A 25,232-nucleotide genomic window follows, 5' to 3' on the forward strand; every position below is an offset into this window, starting at 1 on the left:
AATGAACTTTACTCAGAAATCTCAGAGGTCAGTGCCTCAACATCTGGGCAAATAAAATCAATATTTTCAGCACAGCTCAATGCCAAAGCAAGAATTTTTGTTTTTCACTCGGATAACAGACCCTTTAAAATCAGGGACAGAGAAGGATTCAAATATGGAGTGCATAAATAGGTGTGCGCAAGACATTTTCTTCTTTTTCTGCCCTGCAAAATGACTACAGCACCTATTTGTCCCCGGGTACGTTCCACGATAACACGAGCGCACGTACGCGCTCTGATGATAAACGCCGTAACACAAAGGTTTGTTCACAAAGCAGAGTGCTCTATTCATCCCCACACTTCAATTAACTCTCTCCAACTCCAGTCACCGCAGACGAATTAAACCATATTTAACGCACAAAAAAAACCTTCTGTATAAACAGTCTTTAGGGGGAAATTTCCAACACAATGACTCGACGTTTTGGTGGAATCATTAGCCGTGTTTTTGTATTTCAACAAAAAGTTAAGTGGAGAATATGGCTGGCTTCAAAATGTTGTTTTAACTTGCTGTAGTGCTGCCTATAGTAAACAACAGTGCTCTGGTCATCAGAGAGCACCCACAGTGGTTTTGTTTACAAGTCCCAACTGTAAACAACGTAACCATGGGCAACTGGTTATCACCGTTGCTAACTTTTTAATAAAGTGCTATCCAGTATTTTTTGTCTTCTTGTAAAAGTAAACAGTTTTCTCCAGTACGCTTCTGGAATATGAAATTTGGTTTCAATGTTATTCTGTGTGTGAAAGTTTTCCTATTCGTTCCCGCGCCTTATTTCCAATGCTTTCCGAAGCTCTCCTCTACCAGAAGGCTTCTCTCATTTGGGAGTTGCTAGGTGTGTGAGTACAGCTGGATGTATGATTAGGCCTGGCAGGTTAGTGATCTTAGCAAGCAGCAGGGAGAGGTATGACATTTATTTTTCAAACCCCCGACCCTGAGGATGAAAAATGCATGTCTCAAGCTTAGCCAAGGCGGTTTGGGTAATCACTTATGCCAGTGTCTCCAGTCCCATGTCTCGACCTTACTGGCTGGGTGTCTGACAGGTGATGCATGATGCTTCACTCCTCTTCCCTCTCCCCATCCCGCTCCTGTACACACTGCCTTTCCCCAAAGCCCACACTGTCAGTCTGTCCCTCCATTGATAAGCACCTGTCAACTTCAAACCTTGACCTAAAGTCAGCTCACCATGTTCAGCTCCTGTCCCCTTCCCTCCCTTTATAGTCCCTTAGGTCCTATTTCACTTTACTTTTGACTTTTAAGGCTCCCTCTAAATCTTCTCCATGTCTGACTTTTCTTTATGTATCCATTCAAAAAGACAGACAGCTTTTTGTCACACACACCGACATGTGCAATATATTACATCTAACACAAAACCCGGTGTAATATCTAAATGTCTTTCCCATTAAAGGCATGCCTGGTTTAAGGCCTGTTTGACTGATGGCATTTGGAAGTACAATACTATGCAAAAGTCTTGAGCCACCCCTTGTTTGTTACATTTTGCTAAAAAAAAATGGAAATTGAAATGTGCAAACATAAATGGAAATACAGTGTTAAAAGCAAAAACAGTGTTAAGTCTAATTGTTGAATGTTGTCATTGTGTTTCTTCAATTCAATCTATAGGATCAAGACATTCCTTTGTCTCTGACCACCTCTCCAGCCACTCTGTGCTGGGGGAGGTTTTATTGCAGATACATTCTATCTGAAAGATCTGATTCTTGTGATGTTGCTTCCTGCTTTTATGATCCTTTTGGTGAGCAGGAAGTCATGCATACAGAGACACATGTATACAGAGACACACACACACACACACACACACACACACACACACACATTCTTGCACATGCATACAGATGTTTACACATGCACACGCATAGTGCCTTGTCTTAGAACCATTTGGGGGTTTTACGGTGGGAGGTGCTTTTGCTGTGATGTGTATTGTGTGAACTGTTTTCCCAATAAAAGGCAGCAAGCGGAGGCCGGATTTGGGGTCAGTTTGCGGTAGGATTCAGAGTGCTTTCTGAGACACCGGCCGGGGCCTCCCTTGCTAGCAAGTAAAAGACGTTTGTCTTGTTTTTGTCGTTAACAGGAATACGTTTCTAAACTAGCGGGGCTTGTGGAAACACAGACCCAACAAACAGAGTTTGTGAAATTCAAATGAGCTTGAGAGTGAGTATTTGGTATGACCACCTATTCCTCAACATAGTCAGAAACCTCTCAGGCAAGCTTTTTTTTTTTCATTTTATTAAAGTAGTCTTCAGGAATAGTTTTTGAGATTTCTTGAAGGTCATTCCAAAACCTTTCCTTGGACTTTCATACACAGAAAAAAAAGGTTACTTTAAACCCACTTTAAAAAAATTGTTACAGCTAAATCTATTAGTTTTAATCAGACAATAATTTAATTTAAAACTATGACTTAAAGTACATATTTACTTAAGGGCTAATTGTTTCTGTATTTTTTTCTGTGGTAAGTGATTTTAGGTAGAGTGAAATAAACAGTTTCAAACCAGAAATCCCAATTTTCCATTGCAACAATATAAAATTTCAGTTCAGCTAAATAAACCAGGATAGCTTTTAAAATGTTTTTTTCTTTTTTTAAATTTAAACGGATTCTTTTCCAAGTTGTCTGTTATGTATGGACCCTGGTTCATCCCTTGAGTCAGGTACCTTTTTTTATGGTTAAATGACTCATAGGTCACTGTGAATTGATAAAAAAACAAACAAAGGCAAATATCCCTTTGAAAATGGTAAGGCACAATGAGTGGATCGAAAATAAGTGAAAAAGCAACAAATGTCCAAAGAAAAGCTTTGAACGACGTTCAGAAAATCCAAGAAAACCCAGAAAAATACAAGAAGGTCTGTCTCCTTGGAAGCAAAATATAAAGAAATGAGTGAGACTCTTGCACAGCACAGTATGTGCAGCAGTATCAGTTCTGTGTGATACAACTGAGAAAATGGCAAAAATGAAACCCTGAACTTAAAATTCTTCAAAAATAATGAAGACAACTGGTGTCCTTACGTAACGACTCGAGCAGATACCTTTTATGGAAAAGGTGTAAAGCAGTGGGATTGATAACGATTCTGTCCAGATGGAACCAAATGAATGAGGTGGAGGATTTGCCATCTCTACAGTCTTTGCTTTTCATGTGGCGAGAGCGGAGGAAGGAGATTTAGCCTGTGTTTATGTCAGTCGGACTGTGCCAGAAAACAGCATGCTAGTAAAAGTGTTAACCTAAATCCAGGATGCACCGCAGTCTTGACAGGTCATGAAAAAAGAGAGTGGAGACCAATGAGTTAAATCCACAAAAAGTAGAAACTGATCTAGCGAGGAAGATAACAGAAAAAAAAGAAAGTGTGGGAGCGAGCAAGAGAGCGAGAGAAGGAGCCCAGCTGGTGACTTTGGAATCTTCCTAAATTATAATGTACACCCAATTTACTCTCATTTGCTGTGAAATTATCTAGGAAATTTGTTTAGATCTTTTCCCCGGAGAAATTGAAAGGAAGGAGCTGTTAAAGTGCAAGGTGGTTGGAAGGAGGTGGTCTTAATGTCACACCAAACATCCGTGTTATCAGCTTAATTGTGTACTCTTCTGTGCTAGTTATAAATCACGGTGCACTCACTGTAATCAGTACTGACATTGTACATGCACAAATGGAAACATAAGGGTTCTGCAGTTGTATGGGTGTCATCTAAAGCCTTGTTCTCTCTTCATGTAGAATGCAGAGCAGATTGTTCTTAACACAACCCATCTAAGTTTGAAGGGTCATAGTGGAGCCACTGGTGCTGTCAAACTGACAGCAGGACTTAGAAAAGACCTGCTGGTCATTCAAAGGTTGGTTTACATTTAAAATCCAGAGAGGCTTAGCACAGAGAAGAAACACTGCAGGTGGACATAATGCTGTGTCAGGTGTTTGGGCCTCAGCCAGCTGTTCTCTTTGCCGCCCCCACCTTGCTCCATCTCTTTTGTTCTCTCTCTCTCTCTCGTGTTGTGTGCATCTCTGTGTGTGTGTGTGTGTACCTGCCTGTATGTGCTCATGCAACCTACAGAATGCACACACATCTGATTACCCCAGAGGCTACTGCTCCCTATTAACCTTTTTACCCTCCTTACTCAGAGTTCTCTGCTGGCACATAAACTTCTCACAGTAAGATTTTGAGAGATGGGTAATGCCAAAATATAGTCCCCTTTTTGAACTTTGACCTCTGACCACTGACAGGGAACCGATCCGAGGCTTTTTAGCCCACTGCCAGTGCATATGGATGCAGGTTTGTGCTTACACAGCAGACAGCCACTCTACAAGCTAGAATTAATTAGACAACATAGCCAAACCACATGGAAAAGATGTTATCTAATTAGATTTAAAGGATATACAAGATCAAAATTAAACTAATGCCCTACTGAATTTTTCGATTCTGTGGAAAAAACTGTCTCTCAGTACTCGCTCAGTACCTGATTATCTGCTGCATCTGAAGTCGGTCAGGATCTGACGCCGAGAAGGTCGTCAGGCTGGTGCCAGCAGGGACACCTTCCTCAAAGCGGATGTGTTTTGGGTTTGTGGGGAAGTAAGGAGGTTCGTTTACATCCTGCACAGATATGGTGACCCCAGCCGTGGACTGGAGTGAGGACTGGATGCCAGTGGCCAGGTGGGCCTGGTTGGACACCACTACCGTCAGCATGAAGGCACGGTTCATCTCAAAGTCTACCGGCTGGAGAAAGGAAAAAAAAAAAAAACAGAGTTACTTACATTTGAAAGGAGAGAATGCTGAACACATTTGAAATAGTTTAAGCTTTTTGAAACTGTTGGCCTTCATGTTGCTTGCTCCGTCTTCTCTTTCTATCTCCTTTGTGTGCAGGTTGCCCTTGTCTCTTCATCTCAGTATTTGTTATTTTTCACTCTTTCTCTCTATGAGGACATGCTCTATTCTGGACCGATTCTGGGTAAGATTACTGCTTTTCAAATACAGTCTCTTAGGTTACAGTGTTACCTACAGCAGGGTAAAGGTAACACTTTAGAATAGTTTTGCATTACCAAAAATAAATACCCCTTTCAGCTTGCTCATGAGTATACATCCACAGGGTGTCTGTAGCCCTCTGTACATTTACCACTAAGTGTATTGATTTTACTTCACTGCACAGCGTCTTGATATTGGCAACATCTCTCCCACCACATGACCAGCAAGAAAGCTATTAATTTTCTTCAGATGAATGACTTTAACCAAAATACAAGCTAGCAGGTGAAAGACACCCGTTATGTCTCGAACAAATAATTTTGCAAAGACTTACACAATTTAAAGGCCATTCACTTTGTAATTGTGCTGGTTAACTTGACTTACAACCATATAGTTGTAAGTCAAGTTAGAGGAGATTAGAGAAGGCTAATATGGGCTATATTCTAGACTATATTCCTGGTATGCAGCTACATGCAAGGAAGTCAGAAAGAGATGTAAACACTGCAAATGTGGTTGGGATTTTGTTATTATTATTTTATTTTTTGTATTTATTTATTGTTTGCTTATTTACACTTTTTGCTCTCATTACAAAAGAATGAAAATGGGAATGTGGTGACATTTAGTTGAAAAAGCAATTAAATAACTTAAAAATGAATTCTTTATGCTACTTATTATAACGAAATAGTAAGCTGGGTACTCAAATGTGTAACTGTAAAACTCATTACACCAACGCTGTTCTGGCTCTCGGTCCTTTAAGAAAAGTACATTTTCTCTTGCTTTTTTCTCGAGGTTTCTTAAATTCTTGCCCTCAAACAAATCAAATGTCCAAGAATGAAGGAGACTGTATTATGTACTGGTGAGGATAAGCAATGAAAAAATATAACAGAGGTGACTAACCTCCCGTGTTCATAGCCTGCACATTAACGAAACACTGCAGGCTATAGAGTTAAAGCTAGAGAAAGTTTAAGTGATATTTTATTATATAGTCTGATTATTACTATTATAGTGTCAACAGCATTATTTCTTTTTCTGAAGAAATAATTTCCAAGCATCATGCTTGGACTATAATCATTATACCGATTAGTGTAAAGATCCCCGTCAACATTTCTCTTTTCGCCTCTACCTGGGGAATATGCATTAAACCTTGCTGATGAAAAGGGACATGATAAATGAACAGATGTCATGTCAAGTAGTCTCCTGATGAACAAAGACGCACACAGACACGCAGACACAGTGCAGGGCTGATACTGTTCGCCGTGTGTTGTCATTCCTTTTGAATTAAAAGTGTGTATATGTGTACACTACAGGGAGTTTTGAGACCTGAGCTTAAACCACAGTGACAGTTTTTTGCTCCCCTAATGAAGAATACACAATCGAGTTCAAATGACAGCAAGCAAGGAGATAAAAACAGAACAAGTATGCTGCTTGTAGTGTCCACTTGTACATTTCTAAACAGGCAGATGATAATTACTGCTCCGAAGCTGATGCTGATGTTAATGACTTTGAGCAGGTCTGTATGTTGCATCAACTCACTGTTATCGGCAGACAGTCTGAGAGCACAGAGATAAAAAAAACAACAAAATGAGCGCTTTCAGGAAGGTTGGTTGACAAGGCCACTGAAGAAGAGGTGTTTGTACCGGTGCTACGGTTTGCCTGTGTATGTACATGCACGCAAGTATAAATAAATGTAAGCACGCTGGTGTGCATTCGTCTGTGACCTCGTGGAGCACTGGGAGCCCATTTACAGGCTAACCACGCTCAAGGCTCTTTGATCTAAAGCCAGTGGTATTCAAAACACAGGGAGGTCTACAGTATAGCTGTAGGCTACATAAAACACACATACACACACCCTGAGGGAAGCCAGAGGGGTGAGAGGTCAATAACATGGCTTGCATCGTTTGCCCATGAGCCATCACATCTTACATCTCCTTGAATCGCTTCGCTCTTTTCTCTTTTTCCCTTTTACCTAATTTGTTCCGCTGGACTTCAGCTTTCCACCCCCTCGTCTTTTCACATCTGCCCTACCCCGGCTCTCTGTGATCTATGCTCTCTGCGGGCTGCATTCCTCAATCCTCGGAAATCTGTCTTCGCCTCACTTCACTTCTCCTTTCCACTTCCCCTGTCATCTTTGGTGTTTATCATAAGCTGTGATTTACATAACTTAACTACTCATTTGATCCAAGTGGCTTTATTTGTGCGTCTGTGTGGGTTTGTATTTTTTTTGTGTGTGTTTGTGTGTTTACTGTCTTTATTACCGTAACGTAAAACGAGAATACGTCTCACAAAATCCACAGAGAGCAGTGCAAATGTGTGACATGATCGGGTTAAATCCTCACCCCTTGTTTACAGAGGAATTCAACTCTCTTGTGGAAGACTGATGCGTATCTGGGTGTCAGTGTAATTTAATCTGTCTGTAATAGCAGCCACAGATGCCTTGGTTAAAAAAAAAAAAGTGTTTTAGAAAAAAAAAGAAAAAAAAAGAGCAGGAACAACAAGCTAGCACCAGTCTTATGGGTTCTTGACTTTACCTATTACAAGCTGTCTGATGTGAATGTTCTGTCTCCCTTTTCACAAAGCAAGCCAAAGCACCCTGTTTACTTGTTGAGACTGTCTATTGCTCGCTTCGTCCCAGGGGGTGTCCTGTCTCTTATTTTATGATTTCCTGATAACCTCCCACGGGTCCCTGTGCAAGCTTAGGGCTACCCGACTGCCTGCTGAATTTTGCATCAGGGAGTGAGAGGAATGGATTATAAAAGGCAGTCATCTAGAGATAATGAAGAGAAGCAAAATGCCAATGCTCATTGCTCAGGGTGCTATGGGAATTATAAGGAGATGTTATTGCTATTTTTTCAGATTATTATGTGATGTGAGATGCAGTTTGCAGGAGTCAGATACATGGTGAGAAAGCCCCTGGGTGAAATAAAACAGTTATTTCTACAAAACCCATGAAACACAGTAAGCACATTTACAGAAAGCCACACAAAGGATGGCCACAGAGATGCAAATCAACAGGACACACATCTACAGTAAATGCACACACACACAGTTTATGATTGGTGTTATATGGAGGCTTTTTTTCTAAATGGGTTAAAATCATGCGGACAACCTCTGACTGAGAGGTCAAACAGTAACGTAGCAGGCTGTTACAAGACAGGGCTTTGTTGTTGCTGTCTTTGACCACAGCAGCTACAACATTATGAGTGTATAAAAAACGTTGCCTTTGTAATTGAGAAATCAATACCTAATTTGCTACAGTGGTCTCACCAGCCATTGTGTTTAAGTCTCTGTGTGAGCGTACGAGCTGTTTCTGAAGGGCACAGCGGTCTCCAATCCCTCATTTGGACATAAAGGGGCATATGAAAGACAAAGACCCCAATCTGTCCCTATTTAACTCTGTAGTCTATTATTACTGCTTGCACCTAAATCTGGAGAGGCTTTGACATTCAACAGAGAAAACCAGTGTGTTTCTTCTACAGGGAAAGGCTCAGAATGTTATGTTAGGCCTGGATCTTACCTTCACCACGGTGACCATGCCATCATTTGAAATCGGGTCGGTGCGGATGGTAAAATGCCCAGATGGGTCTCCGCTGATGATCCTGTAGATGGCATTCCAATTAGGGGAGTGCGGTTGATCAGCATCTATAACCGTCAGGTTAGCCACAACGACATCTACACGGTTCTCGGGGACCTCTCCAGAAAACTGTAGAAAGAAAGAGTGAAATGTTACCTCGTGATACATCACTTTGAAACATCTCACTGCCGCTGTGGTCGTTTAAGATGCATTGAGCCGTTTGAGTGTGGCAATTTCTACAAAAAGCCACTGAGTGCCTATCTTGCTTTTCCATTTGTCTTTATAGAAACATTCCTCCTTTCAGGTTTTCAGGTAGAGTAATTTTAATGAATTCGCTTTTACCACTGCTGGGTAGTAAACAAGCAGTAAACACAGTTTCACACTAGCAAGCACATGCACACAAGGGCGTTGTTCCATTTTCACTGCTTTCTGCATTGCTAGTACACATCATTGATGAGCAATACTATTTCATCCCTTAAAAAGCCACAGAAACATGGGAGAAAAGAATGGGTGAGGAGAAAAAAAGCAGGAGTGGGGAGGGTTAAAACAGATGTTTAAGTGTATATGAATGGTTTTTAGTTGTCCCTGTCCTGTACAAACACATGTGCTTTGCCCTGATAAGCCTCGATGAGGAGTGAGCTGCTGTCTGTTATGCGTCTGCTATGTTAGGGATTCATCAAAGCTGTACAGGCTCAGTAATAAATCCCACAAAGACCCATCAACTAACTATTGCAATGACTCCACTCCAACTCCGTAAAACACAACTTGACTGTAGCCCTACCTACACAAACAACTTGTCAACTCTTAACCAATTACTTGAGGTCAGAGCGTGTTGGCATGACCTCATCTCATCTGCAGGCAACAGGCATGTAGTACCGTACAGTCACCGTGTCACATGGGTAACAGGCATGGAAGAGCGACTGAGTAGCTTATGTGAGGATATCAAAGAGCAAAGCCCCAGACCAAACACTCCATCGGCTCATAATACCCTGCCTGGCAAACCTCGCATCACCCAGCAAACAGCCGACAGCAGCGGGCAGATTAGGGGGCTGCGTCGGGAGAGCTGTTCAGAGACTCAATGACATTCTTAAGACAACAGACAAGTCCGGGTGGTCCTGATGCGCTGCCTGCTTTGGATAGGCAGGCTGTCGTTTGTTAGTGTTAGAGTGTGTACGTGTGGTTTATTACTGTGGTTTGGTTCAGGGACTCCCCAACGCCAGTTCAATAAAATAAAACTTCAGTGGTGGTTCTTATAGGCTCCCTAAGGAGCATCTTATTTCTCAACACACAGTAATAACTAAGGGCAAGTGTTAATCAAATCTGATGGAAGACTTTGAAGGGTACACCGCAGCTCTGATTATCAGCGCCGCAGTTTGAGCTTTTTGTCTCATTATCTCTTTATATAGAGGGGGGGGGGGGGGGGGGGGGGGGGGGGGGGGCGTGATACGTCACATCAAGAGTTTGAATAAATTAAGTCTCGTTTTTTTCTCTCAGAGAAAACTATTATTACTATACTCACGTGGCAAACACAAACTTGAAAAGGTTCTTTGCAAAAAACGTCAAACGTAAAAGACTAAAACTGTCAACATAAATGTGTACAGGATGTCAAGGGCAACGCATATTACAGTCAATAACTTCCAATTACTGCACTTTTGTCATTTTTGATTTTAGATAGCAAGTATGTTAACAAGCATCAAATTCCTGTGATGAGTAATGCAACGCAGTGTGCCTTTCAGCATAACAAAGTAAGTTTAAGAATGCAGTTAATCTGAACATTTTCAAGGAGACAAGAGCCGTTCTATGCTGAATAACAGACAGGTGAGATCTTTGAGTAAACCTTCAGATAAGTACTTGGAAGTCATTATTGTTCCTCTCTTAAACCAAAGGTTTCTCCGAATTATCATTTACAAACGCTCTGTTTTCAAGGGTTTAACTTTAATGACAGTGATCTTTGATGGATGTTGGGGTTATTGTCAATAATGGATGGAACAAAGAGCTTTTAAACATTGGGAAAAAAAGCCTAGAGTTGCTCTCTTTCTTTCACTGTCTTAGTGATTTATTATACTAATGCTGCTGCGGCTTCTATTGGCTCTGCTGTTAGTGGGTCTTTTAACATAGACCTTCTGTATAACCATCTACAGGCAGAGGCTTAAATTTCCTCTAATTACATAGGCATTTTTGTATATGATACTGTCCCCAACTGCTGGACTTTCTGATTGTGATTGGCACACAGTGCTGTTGGCACAACACTTGACAAAACACATCTTGCCAACACCCTGAACTCTCTGTCACTTTTCTGGCAGTGGAGAAACACTAAAAGAGGCAAGGAGAGGTAAAAGCGAAAGCAGAGAAGTGACAGGGGAAAGCTTTGTTAGGATAGTAGCTAAAGGAGGCCAAGAAAGCACTGCGGTGAATCTTGCAAAGAGACACTCTGATTTCATGGTTTTACGTTTCTACGTATTCCCAAAAAGCAGTGAATGCCACATTTCATCCGTCTGTACCATGGATGGCATATGCATGTATGCAGCGCTGAATATCCACCCAAAGTCTTCCCATCTGTACCCATGCACCACCCTTTGCGGACTTGAAAAAATAGGCCAGCCTCTGATAGGCATGATGAAATATTAGTCTCCAACATTAAAGACAAATTCCCCAAACTTTATATTTCTGGGACATGTTGAAAGATCTATGGGGTTTATTGCAAACACTAAATATTTGCATAATGGCCTGCATTCTCGACAAAATGGCTCTTATGTTATACCCCCATGAAAGTGGATGATTTATGAAGGGAGTGGATAAAAGTGCTCTGCTCATCGTGGCTCCAAAACCTCCACTAAACTTGATCATCAATATCCATGACAGTATTAACTTCCCTCTGTGACGCTGATGGAAATGCACTTAAACACGGTGGAATACAGAGAATATCAATCTATTATTGCCCACTATCATCAATACAGCACCATCGGTAGAGAATCTTAATGCAGGAAGGGGGTGCCGAGTCAGTAGAGGCCTCTGATTTACAACGAGCCATGTCTACACTTTATCACTACTGCTGTACAAAATAGCTCCCGTGACTAAATAATTCTTCATTCCTTCTTCTCTCCCCTTCATTCTCTCGTCACTTTTTTCCTTTTCATTTTCCATCGTTGACTCTACTTGGTGGTCCACTCATCAGCTCCCCTTACTGTTTTCTTTCTTTTTTTACTCTTTCCTCTGCTTCTTCCTTCCCTCTGCCCTCCGAATGCCCTGCTTTGTGTAACGTAGCAGTTCTCTAATGAGCTCTGTGACTGACATATGCTTACCTCTAACGCTAAGTCATCATCATAAGGGTCTTAATAGCCCCCAGTGCAAATGCTAATGCTAAAATTGCTGCTACCACCTCTAAGAGTTGTGTACAGTATACTGTTTGGCTGATACTGCCTCCGTCGATATTCCAGCAGTTGCAAAGCTAAGCACCTTATCTACCCGACATAACCAGGCTCTCATCCCTGATGATAGGAAGCCACACATCCAGAATAATCCTGACATCTGAAACCACACTGACACAAAGACAGCCTTTTCATTAAACAAAACATGTCGAGCGCAGAAAAACGACTTCACTTTAAATTTTCTGAACAAATGCATGTCTCTGCCACATCCTATGAAACTTATTTCCAACCATAAAAATAATAAGTCTGATTTTTTTTTTGTTTACAGCTATAAGTATAAAAAATAATTGAGCTGCTGTCTCAAATGTCTCAAACATTTATGCATTTTAAATATATATATATATATATATATATATATATATATATATATATATATATATATATATATATATATATATATATATATATACTATATAAAATCCATATATGTGCAAGTGAAAGTAGAAATAACCTGAATCACTAATTGATTTAGTGATGATGTTCCAGAATGGCACCACCAGCAATATATTACATATATTGCAGTACTTTGGATTTTTAATTTTTACTTGGCTCTCAGTAATGACCTTCTGTAATGTAATCATCATTCTAAATATCACCATCATGACAACAATCATTAACCATTTGCTGGCTCTAGTTTTCTTGCTCATGAAAGTCAATGATATGGATCTGTTATTCCACACGAGTGCGCGTGCACGAGTATGTGTGTTCGCATGTGTTTGTGTTTCAGCTCTCTACAAGCAAATGAGCAATTATCCTTTATAAGTCCCCCTCACTGTCCTTGTGTAAATCTTTCCTTGTAACGACATAACAGTGTAGATTCCTCTTTTTTCAATTTTTCCTCCCTGTATGTCTTCCCCCTTCTTCTTCTGATATATTTCTTTTTTATGATTTTTTTCTTCTCCAACATATGATTTCCACCCTCTTCTCTTAACCCAACTCCTCTGTTTCTTTGAACTGTTACCCATTGCCCATTACCTCATTTGTAATAACTCACAGTTCTGGAGGTCAGCATGGGAGGGTTGTCATTGATGTCCGTGACAGTGATGATGGCAGTGGCTGTGTTGGAAAGGCCAAAGTTCAGGTTGCCCTCCATGTCCGTGGCCTGCACGATAATGGTATACTGGGACACTTTCTGTAAAAGACAGTAATAGAAAAAAATAACAGTGTGCGGTTATTCATCTGCAAAAAGCTCCCTCTTGCTACAACAGCAGTCGCAGACTGTGACTCCCATGGGGGAAAAAAAGCTGAGCCTGCGTTTTCTTCTATAGTGACTGTCTACAGTCTTATTTGAAACACAAAATCACAAGGGTGAAGTCTTTCATTTGACTGAGTTGAAATCTCTTCACTGGAACGTATCCAGACTTCAGACCATCTGAAGGCACCACTGTGAAGCCTCCCCATTGGTACAGCATGCCATCAAAGTTATCAAAGGCATCGCTTATTCAGCGCCACTGATGGACAGATGTGAAGACAATGATCCAACTGACAGAGATTAATAGACTATCTATGGGGCAATAATATGAGGGAATGATAAATGCCGTTTCATCTCTTGAAATGACATAGTGTCACTTCAGTGGATGCTGAAATATTTCTTGTTTTTCTTCTCAGCCATGTACCTCCTTTCTCACCATTTTCCCCTCCTTCTGTTCTTGGCTTCCCCTGTCTCTTCTTCTGTCCCAGGGTGCAGTTAATGGGCTGCAGGAAGGATGGAGCCCAGAAGCTGACTGTCTGGATAATGTGTCTCGTCATTGAGATTCCCAATTACATTCCCAGTGTCTCTCTCACCTGCTAATTACCGAGTAAATATCCCAATTAGGCCAGGACGCCACATCAGGAGGATTAGACAGCTTCTCTCAGCTCCTCTCATCTTGATGCTAGATGAGATGCTGAACTCCAACCTTGTACACACACTCTCATTAACACCCGTAAATACACACAAGCATCCACAAACACATACACACACCTCTCTTTCTCCATATCTTCTGCTTGCTTGACTGTCCCATCAGCCCGTGTACAGCGTGTACACAACACTCTCACTAATTAGACAAGGGAGTAATTATGTAGCGCTCCTCTGAACCTCTCAGCGCTGCAACAACACCGCAGCATAGCCAGTCTTCTCTGGAGTACTAAGGTCTGTTACTGTCAACAAGCTCTTAAAAGTCCACTGCAGACCAGTGGAAATCTTTAAAAGAGAATCAGTGTGGGAGTTTACAAAGAAGAGGAAGAAGACATTTCAAAAGTAAAGAACAGAAGATAGGATAAGAGGCGGCAGGGGATGCAACTGAGGCACAAGGGAGGGATAATACCAAAAATAAATCGTGCTTTTTTTTCCTAGCGCCTAACACCTCCAACACTCCAGTCCAAGAAGAGAAGGGAGGTGCAGAAACTTTCCAAGTTTCAAAGGGCTAAAGTGCTGACTAAAAGTGGACCAGGTAAACACTGCAGTGTGCATCGTCGAATCTTCCTGTGAAGTTTATGTACAGTACAGAAGGTACTTTTTTCTGGCAAGGTTAAGACTTTTATCTGCCGTCTAGGAAAAATGCTGGGACACTGAAATATGCGTTTATATGCTGGAGAAACTGTTTGCACACAAGTTTATTTGAAAAGTAGTTGCACATATTCATCCATCATACATATCCATTAATTTTCTGCAACATCCAGTTCCTTGTCCAGGTGGTGGAGGCAGCAATCTAAGTGCAGATTGGGGTAGGCGGGGTAGTTCTTGGGTCTACCCCAGGGTCTTCTTCTGGCATGACATAAGTGGCATCCAGAAGAGATCATAATCAGAGTGCTGAACCACCACAGTTGATGTCTCACTTCTTAGACCCTCCTACATGACTGAGTTCTGACACCCTTCAGAAGAAGCTAATACAAGACAACACAAAATGTGTATGCCAATTGATGTCTGCTGGATAAGCAGGTGCTGTAGAACAACTTCAAGGTGGTATTTCACCGGAAAGTTGCAGCATTATTTGGAGTGACACCAAGTACCATCTCTAAATTGAAGGGCAAGTTCCATATAACAGGGGATGTCAGAGACAGGACACGAATAGGTGTCACAAAACGACATTTTCTCATCCCATCAGCACTCAGGGAGTCAAGAGGATGGAATGTTCTGTCTGCAGTCCTGAGCTCAATCCCATTGAACACTTGTGGGATCAGCTTGGGCATGTTGTTCGTGCCAGAGTGACCAACACAACCACATTGGCTGACTTGCTGGTTGAGAAACGGGATGCCCTCCCACAGCAGTGTGTGACCAAGCTGGTGACCAGCATGACGAGGATGTGCCAGGCTGTCGTGGCTATGAATGACTACTGACGTCCCTGTGTGGCACCATTTAAGGAGAAATAAACAGTCTTTCCAGCAGTATAAGATTTAAGGCCAAGAGACATTTTTAAAACAAAGAAATAATCAACCAAACACAAATTTCCTGAGTTTATTTAAGACACTTAATTTCATTTTTAAATAATCAAATCAGCGTCACTGAAATACGTGTACATAGCTACACCATATATACGAATGTGCACCCAATTTTAGTTTTTGTTTGTTTGTTTTATTTTTTTTCTTAATGTGGCAAATGATAGCTCTGCTAGATCCAGCAGTTTTCTTGCCTTTCAGGTGATGAAGTGCTTATATGCAAGCTTACACTGACTCAGCGCGCATACAACTTTCTGCTTGAAAGTCGAGCAGAACCAAACTGGTTAGTAGGGCTGCCATGAGACTTACTCTTCAACTTGCTTGTTTAAAATGTCTTTTCACGACATTTTCACGAGAACCCATCTTTCAAGAGAAAGATGGGTTCTCTCCCAGTGACAACTCTGGACTAGTAGTAACTGGTTACGTAACATCTTAGAACCAATAGTTAACCGGTTTTGTGTTAACTGTTGATAACATGTTAACATGTTGATATATGGTTTGGATATTGTTCTAATCCTGATTCAAAAAGTTGGATTAGGCGTTGTTGACAGCGGGGAAAGATCTATGAGCTGATCCACTTAATTCAGTATTGCTCTGGCTCTTTGGCTTTAAGACGCCACCTGTCACCAGCAGTGCAGCTAGCTGCTAGAGAGAGCATTGCCTGAAGAAAGCTAACTGCAAAGGGTCAGCAGTTTGGAGGCATTTCATGGCTGTTACGTCAACAGCTTTTGGCATATATATATTTTCACTTAACTGCAGTCTGGGATCTTTATCATATTACTGGATTAGTAAAATGGTGCTTTCTCTTGCTTTCTTTTGCTTCTTGCTCTATTTCTGTTGTGCTCTTGATTTGCTGGGAGATTGTTTTATCATACTTACAGTAACATAAATTGAAATTGTTGCCAATTTCACCATTTCACTCACATGTGTCTAAGGAGGTGCACATTTGAGTGTATGCTTTCACACAGTGAGCGCAAGGAAAGGAGAAACTGTAAAGCTGTAAAAGGCAGCAGTATACAGTAGCCTTACCCTAGTCTCACACTAGACTGACATGACTACCACAAATAAATTAGGTAAAGAAAATGAGTATAACTTTATTTAGAATTTATTCTTCTACTATTAAATACAAGTTCAATAAATCCATATTCTTGGGTATATTTATGTGTTGCATTTTATTTTACAAAGTCAGAAAAGAAACGCTTAAGTTGAGGCTGACACAAAATACTGATTATCAGTCTCTTCCCCAGAGTCAGGAGTTAATTTAACACCAGCATTGGAATGAAATTTAGTCTTGTTGACTCCACTTACATCCCATTCTTCCTCATTTGTTGTTTGGATAGTGGAGGTGGAGAGTGTTCCCAAAGGTTTTCAAATGGGTTTAAATTTTGTCACTTATCAACTATGTATTGATTTGCAGAGACTCTTTTAATCTAAGGACACCAACTTTGCCTGGACAATGCATTTTGGTTCATTCTCACTTTAGGAGTGTTAACTGTTAGTGTGAGGTTAAAAACATTTTCTGGACTAGTGTGAAAGGTAAACCTGGGGCCGGGATGTAGATGAGTGCTAGAAAATGTATGGATGATGATGTTTAAAGGGAAAAGAGGCAATGTGTAGCCATTCTTTTCCCTTAGTCTCTTTTCTGAAGATTTACGAGCCTTATTTGCATCTGGTATCAACATGCAGTACTGATGTGTTATCTGGTTAATGAAATCTGCTCACGGGTCTTAGACATGGCATCAAAAAGCATTAAAAATGTCTGTATTTCTAGTCTTACTGTAATTTGACATCAATGCTAAATGGGGTTAGTAGATTTTTCAGAAAATATGACAGGTCCCAGGTTGGATGGAGGGATGATTCTCTGTTGGCTTGACTTTTTCTTTTGCTGACGTAGGTCTGCCTGTAGTGTTTTTGTCAAGCTTGTGGAAAGTAGCAGGAAGATGAAGAGTTAGATGAGCTTTCATCTTGTTGGGAATATGACCAGCTTGTGCATATTATATTTACACGTGGCTGTTGTCTGATTGTAAAGTAAGCAGATGTGATCTGAAAAGGAAGTGAAAGCGAGAACGCTGATCCCAGTGATACTAACCTGGAAAAACATATGTTATTAAAAAGGTTATGGGCAAGGGAAATAATTATCTCAACACAAGTTCTTTGAAGTACAATCTTGTCTGTGTGTGTGTGTGTTTGTGTGCATGCGTGTGTTTAGGGGTGCCAAGAGTGTAATCCTACGTTTAGGGGTGACTGTGTGGATTAGCAGTGTTCTGATAAACCAGAGCAAAAAGAAAAGCGGTTCAGCTGAGACATTTTTAGTCTATGCTCCCCTTGTACCTCTCTCCCTCTGGCACCATCATGTCTCATCCTGCTTCTCTGTCTCCATCACACTATCTTCACTAACAAATTCACACACTTACTCCCCCCTCATTGTAATAACCCACCTTACCAGCTCAGTTTTTGTTCTATTGCTCCCTTCAGTTTTTGTTTTTTCACTCTATTGCCTGTGTTTTATCGAGTGTAGATGTGATTATGGGCTTTTGTGTTTGTCTGACAGGTGTCAAGGGCATTCTATCTCAGATATTTCCACTCTATCTTTACCACACAAACACCACACACACACTCTCACACACACACATGCACACTCACGAGCAGCCCACTGCTGCGTGATGTGTTGTTAATAGGTCTGTCACTGGTGACAGTCTGGGAGGATGATCTGTCTCGGAGATTTCTTTGCAGAGTTGTCACTGGCACATCCATGTTGTGAGAATAAACACATTTGGATCTTGTCACAACTTTTAGAGCTCCACAAACAAGGTGACCGTGGACAATTTAATGTAAAAAAAAGATGACTTATGTGCGTGTGTGTGGGGACAAATGGCACCGTAACATTTGAAAGTCATATCTTAGGATGTCATCAGAGTAAACAATGCTATTAGGAACTGTGCTCCATGAACACAGATACAAATGTCTTCCTTTTGACCAGGTATGGCTCATTCACACATTGTGCAGCAATGCAAGGGTTCACACACTGTATGACTAAAAATTATTTTATCATCCTTTGTCACACCAATTACCAATTAACAGGACCAGCTGTCTCGAGGAAAATGTATATAGTAAGAAAAGACAATATAATATTCGAGAGAAAACCTCACCAGTCAGGTGATACCCTGTGAGAATCACTTGGCAACAGTGGGAAGGAAAAACTCCAGTTTAAAGGGAAGAAACCTCCAGCAGAAGGCTCATTAGGCACCTGGCAGTGCTTTTTAAATGGAAAAAGTATTTACCTGCACAATAGAAAATATAAGCTTATATATAATAAGCTTTTTCGTCAATTAATGGCCAATTAAAACTAGTTAAATGGTCATTTCATTGTTATATTGTTATGAAATGATGATTTTTTAAAAATTGTTCCAGTCTGTGTAACAAATACATTATCATATACATTCTATATAGTAATAAATATGACATCACAGTTGATTAGAGACAATTACAGTCTGATGAGATCTGCACTTATAACATTTGCTAATGATAAATATAGAGCTATTGTTATTTTGTGATAAAGGGTTTTTTTTATTGATCAGTACGCATATCTCAGTTACCCGAGTTTTAAATATTGCATTTAGTCAAAGCCGGTGGCATGTTAGGGATATTTATAAGGGTTAGGGTTTTTAACAGCAGTAAAACAAGTGCCCCTCCAAACTTTCCCAAACACTAAATAAATTAAATTCACCACCATCCAGTATAAGGTTTATGCCACAGCCGCTCTAAATGAATGTTAATGGTAATTGCTGAAATACTTTTTCATGTTTCTGCAATGGTTAATCCACCAGTATGATTTAATTAAAAGGATAATTGTAATGCCAAAACATAATTACTGTTGTTATCCATAAATTTTCAGATGAACTGTTTTTCAAAAGAGGTGAAAAAAAGTAAAATACATTATTCGTTTTAAACTAAGATGTCAAATTACAGTTATTTACTCACATTCCTGAACAAGTAAATAACTGTAACTGATTTACACCACCCACAAACCTATGCAGCTTCAAAACAAGTATTTTAACACCAGTTTTAACTTTATACTAGCCATTCAAAAATATCTATAGATGTACCAAACAGTATTTATCAGCCAAGAAAGTTTTATGAATCAGTTACCACTTTACAATGACAATCACATACTATTAAAAGGTTGTATAGTTAGTAAACATTAATTAAAATGTCAGTGTTGTCGACTGAAAAGAGTTACTTCACATTAAAAATTTACTGTTTATTAAAACTTGTGACTATAAAGTGGTACCAGTTGATGAATGCGTCAGGAGAGAGAAGACCAACCTCTCGATCAAGACCAGGCGCCACTGTCACAATGTCTCCAGTCTCGCTGTTGATGGTAAACATGTTAGGGATCGGGCTGTGCGGCGTCTGGGACAGGATCCGGTAGCGCACCATTCCATTAGCTGTGGTGTTGTCATCTGCATCAAATGCTGACAGATGCATCACATATGTTCCTGATGAAAAACAGAAAATTTGTCAGCATTTATGTCCACCGGCATACTCTTTATAGATCAACTACCAACCATTACAGTGGCTTATTATAGCTATCTTTGTAAATAACTCGACTGATACATGGTGAAGCTTGACCTCCTCTCTGTCTACTACCAATAGTCATTGGTTAAGCTTTTGGTTTAAAGCGGTTGCTTTTTTCAAATGCTCCAGAACGAAAAACTGCCTATGCTTTTACAGAGGTGATCACACTTGCTCATCAGTCAATTAATGGAGTGTATTTGATGAGCAGCACATGGCTACTTCTTACCTTCCTATGAAAGCAGTAACCATAGACTCTGTCACAGGACTGTGAAAACCTTGTTTTTCACGTGACTGTGTAATATATTAAAAAAGCACACTCGTGACAGAGACATTGGAACTGTAGGGAAATTATCCTGTAATTACTACTTATGTCCATGTGGGCAGCTTTTCAGCAAAAATTACAATAATTTTACAATTACATTCTATTGTTTTACTAAGATGTCATAACGGATTAAATTGCTGCATCTATATAAATGTAATTTTCATAGAAACATTATTTAATATAATTTTAATGAATGTATATTAATGGGACAGGTACTTAGAAATCTACGCCAACAGAACAAAAATATGGGTAGCTGTTTTGTAAATAACGACTTGGACAAATACTAGAAAATCAAACACAAAAGTATATATACATGTAAATATTATTAAAATCATATGTTATAAAGATGATGTTTTTTATATTTAAAGGATATGTTAAAAACTAATAATAAAAACTGATTATGATGCATTTGTGTTGCAGAGAATAAGCGTTTACTCTCTCACGAAAGCAACACTTGTTAGGTTCCTTCCCTACTTGTATAACTCTGTGGGATCACTGCCTGTCACCCAGTCTCTCCATCTCTTTCTCCCGCTTGTTCTGCCTCTCTTGTAGCCAATTCTAATTGCCAGAGATAGTGATATCATGCCAGTGACAGCCCCTGTCCGAGGATAATTGTAACCGCAGCTCCCATTTCAAACTTCATTACATTTCAAAGCAACATTTGTCAATGACTCGGCCAGAGGGAGTACTCTGAAGGCCTCTCAGCGAGACAACAAAAAAGCTGTTAGGAACAGAGAGAGGGAGAGGAAAAGAGGGAAATAGAGGACAGACTCCATATTTGGTGTGATTCCAAGTGGAGAGACTATCAGTCCTCCACCCATCATTTTTTTTTTTTTTTTAAGAGATGTGGGGATAGAGTGAAGGAGATTTACAATCACAATGTGTCACACATCGCCGGGGTAATTTCATTAAGCTGCAGTCTTAGGGGGTTTAATGTGGACCCTTTGTATGGGGATCCTAAGCTGTGCCTGACAGGATTAGGTCCCCATAATGACTCTTTAATTTGCAAACTAATTCAAGTCTGTAATTGCCCTTCCATTGAAACCACTGGAGCTCTAAATTCTAAAACTCTCTTTTTTATGATTATTGTTCAACTGAATGTCATGCATACCGTACAGGGACTTGTATGGTGTGTGAGGCGAGGCTCGGGCAACAGGGATGGTATCGTTTAGGAAAGGAAATCAAAAAAGGAAAAGAAAAGATAATAAAAGTGAGGTGTGACAAAAGTAAGAAGGAAAGAAAGCAAAACAGAAAGAAAAGGTATTGAGCACCTGGACACCTTTTGAGATCACCTCTGGTGCAATAAACTCTGGCTCATCGGGTTCAAACTCACACACGCTTGCACACAGAGAGCTCATCTCTGTGATTCTTCTGCTTTGAGGTTAGACATAAAATGACCCAGTGGTGCTACAGCGTGGTACATTTAATCCTCAATCTCCTCTCCAGCCTGAGCACCCTCTTTGGTTTATGACCACTGCTGCACCAGGCTAAATGAAAAGCCACTCTACGAGACCGATTCTCTGTCCGTCTGCTAAATCAAGGGGAATGGAAAATTCTCTGTTGCATCAAAGATTCACTGGTGTAGTCATACTTTTAACAACACCAATCTCTCCTGATATACTCGCTGTTCTTTTTCTGTTCACCCATAAATTTCTTGACTTTTAAAACAAAAAAAAGTTTCTGTTGCAATTGTATCAATTGTTTTTATCCATCTATAATTTATTACCTGGTTTCGAGCCTTCATCCACAGAGCCATTGTAGACCTGGTTTTTGAACTCGGGTCTGTTGTCATTCATATCGATGACAAAGATGTACAGATCGATAGGGTTCTCAACCTGGTTGCCGTTCATGTCCACAGCATGGGCTCGCAGCTAGGAAGGAAACAGAAAAAACATGTTCAGATTATAGACAATGATTATAGATAAAAATATGCTATTCATGGTCATACACACATAATATGCCTCAGTCTTCTCACATCGTACACATCTATTTAAAATGCTAATTTTGCCACCTCGACCTCCAGCATCTCGGTGTCGCCGCTGCCCTGTTTCACTGCCTGCTGTTTGTAGAACTGGGGCATATTGAATTTTCATGCTCATCTTTAAAATATAGTATATTTTGAGGGAGTGATGAACTCAGACTGCGCTCCTGCATGAACTGTTATTATGGGAGGATAAACAAATGATAAATCATTTAGAATCAGGCTTTGATGAGCGCTTCTTTTACTAATATGGAGAAAAATAATGGGTGAAACATTTGCTTTTCGAAAGAAAAAATAATAAATATATAATAAAACGAACCAGTGTAATATAAGTCAATTTTGTGCCTTCTGCATCCCCTCATTAATGAGCTTCAAGGTAACTATATGGACTTCTTTGAGAGCTAAGGGCATGTGTGTATGTATAAAGCAGTAACATACGCGGTCCCCAACCTTTTTTGCGCCACGGACCAGTTTATGCCCGAAAATATTTTCACGGACCGGCCTTTAAGGTGTCGCGGATAAATACAACAAAATAAAACTAGTACCGGTACCGAAAAAAAGAAGATTTATTCATAACACACGGGAAAAGACCCAGGAAAACCGAGTTAACGATAAAAACGATAACAAAATAATGCTGAAAACCGATAAAAACCCTGAAAACCATACATTTCACACCTGAGCCTCAACTCTCGCGGCCCGGTACCAAACGATTCACGGACCGGTACCGGTCCGAGGCCCGGGGGTTGGGGACCGCTGGTCTAGAGGATAAACCACACAGTACAACAGCAACACCTTAGCGAGCACTACCTCAGCGATAAGTCGTATCACTAGAGGCACAATAACACATTTATTTTCTGAGAATGTATCTAATCTAAGATTTGCCAATACTTTCTAAATTAAATTTATCTACACCAAGATTTCCTTTCTACTGGAAATGGACCATCATATTTTAAAACCACCGTGTTTACAGATTCAGTTTGATTTACTCGCTAACGTCTGTCTAAGCAGTGCCCTATGACAGCCACCAAAATCAAGATGACAGAAAATAAAAGCTGACAAAAATGTTGTCACAGTAATTGACTCGGCTTCATTTATGATTGCGAGTTCACAGTTTTTAGCGACATGAATGTTTACACAGAAGCTGCTCTGTTTGCTGGGTCATAAACAGTACTGCAAGGATTTGGCACTAAATTAATTAATCAGCCAATATATATAGTTATGATATGAAAAAGAGAGTTTTAACAAGACAGTCCTGTAAAGAGCTAAATGCATCTCATGATCCAGCAGGATGTTGAACTACCTTTAGTAGCTTGACGTAATCATTTTCCTTATTATTTTTTTCTAATCTCTCCCATCATTGTGGCCAACTCTTCTTTATCACATTTCTTCAGTTTATCATTTATTTATACACAGCTCTCTTAAGGTCCAGACACAATATTTATCAGGAAATGTCAGGTTGAGGTCTTGTTTGGACTACTGCAACACTGAGTCTTTTCTTTCAACCATCCTGATATAGATTTGCTGGTGTCTTTAGCTTCAGTGCCCTTCACTGCCATGTTGCTTGACCAATTTTTGACCAATACAACAAAATAAAACTAGTACCGGTACCGAAAAAAAGAAGATTTATTCATAACACACGTGAAAAGACCCAGGAAAACCGAGTTAACGATATAAACGATAACAAAATAACGCTGAAAACCGATAAAAACCCTGAAAACCATACATTTCACACCTGAGCCTTAACTCTCGCGGCCCGGTACCAAACGATTCACGGACCGGTACCGGTCCGAGGCCCGGGGATTGGGGACCGCTGCTCTAGAGTACTTTGGTATACAGAGGAGTTCATGGTTGACTCAATAATGTCAAGGTGCCCAGTCCTGTGACTGCAAAACAAGCCCTCCACCACAATCCCTGACAGCTGACATGAAGTGTTTGTGCTAATATGCTGCATTTCCTTTTTATCAAACACAGCATCATATATTATAGCCAAATATCTCCACTTTGTTTTGATCTGTCCACAAGACGGTGTTCCAGAAGTATTACCATTACAAACATAGGCTATGTTCTTTTCAGAGTGACGATATTATCTCCTGGTAAGCCTTTCAAAAGAATTCATGTTTATTCAATCTGTTTCTACTGGTATGTCATGAAGACACTGAGGCATTGTGTCATGAAGATTTGTAGCCCAGCAATTTATTAAAATGACCTTAATGCCACCCATTTCCCAACAATAACTAAAAGCGATGTTAGGAGAGTGGTTAAATCAAATCATGAAGGACATGTGTGTGCATAAGAAGCAGATCGTTGTGACAGTGAATGGCGACTGCTACAGTAGAACTGCTGTTTGCTTGATATGTATTTGGAGAAAGGTATTATGTTATATTCCTAAATATAATAACTCATTTTGTTTCTATCAAAACAAAATAAAAATTGCAAGAATTTATTTCGATTAACATTATGATATTGGTTCATACTGCACCATCACATCTCACACCAAAGAAATCAAACTGGTACGGTACCTCCCTAATATTATTCTGCGATGGACAATCTCAACATCTAAAATATCTTTCTGTCAGGTACAAACAAAGCAAAAAACAACACAAATAAAAACATAAATTAACTGAAAGCAAGTGTTTTTCAGTGGACCTCTAGAGCCAAACTGAAAAACACTTCTGCACTGTTTATACAGGCTGATAAAATCAGTGTTTTTGAATTATAGTATAGAAAACCATAAAAGATTTCCTAAACATACAGAGCCACATTGAATAAAAGTCAAAACAAAAATTCTGGACATTTTTCTTTCAGACAAATTGCCTTTATGCTTATGTTATTTCTCCAAACTCGTTATCTCTTTTACACTTACACACCAAAGTTTTTATCTCAGCAAAGAGCAAAACAACAAAGATCTTATTCTTTTGAAAGTTGGCTCCACTGTAAAAGCAAGGAGTCGGTTT

The 25,232-nt window shown here is 40.0% G+C and overlaps 1 protein-coding gene across 1 annotated transcript in view; it reads right to left on the reverse strand.

Annotated features, from left to right (window-relative positions):
- The window catches only part of LOC146364595 (cadherin-4-like), a 251,476-nt gene that overhangs the window by 16,866 nt on the left and 209,378 nt on the right, over positions 1-25,232 (reverse strand). Inside the window, exons 7-11 of the mRNA XM_084915958.1 lie at positions 22,024-22,168; positions 19,724-19,896; positions 12,975-13,112; positions 8,496-8,681; positions 4,482-4,738 (exon numbers count right to left, since the gene is read on the reverse strand). Coding sequence (XP_084772084.1) covers positions 4,482-4,738; positions 8,496-8,681; positions 12,975-13,112; positions 19,724-19,896; positions 22,024-22,168 — 899 coding nt within the window. The remainder of the gene's footprint in view (positions 1-4,481; positions 4,739-8,495; positions 8,682-12,974; positions 13,113-19,723; positions 19,897-22,023; positions 22,169-25,232) is intronic.

The sequence above is a fragment of the Perissodus microlepis genome, chromosome 20, assembly GCF_051167445.1.
Source record: "Perissodus microlepis isolate ML-2025 ecotype Zambia chromosome 20, ASM5116744v1, whole genome shotgun sequence".
Taxonomy (NCBI): Eukaryota; Metazoa; Chordata; class Actinopteri; order Cichliformes; family Cichlidae; genus Perissodus; species Perissodus microlepis.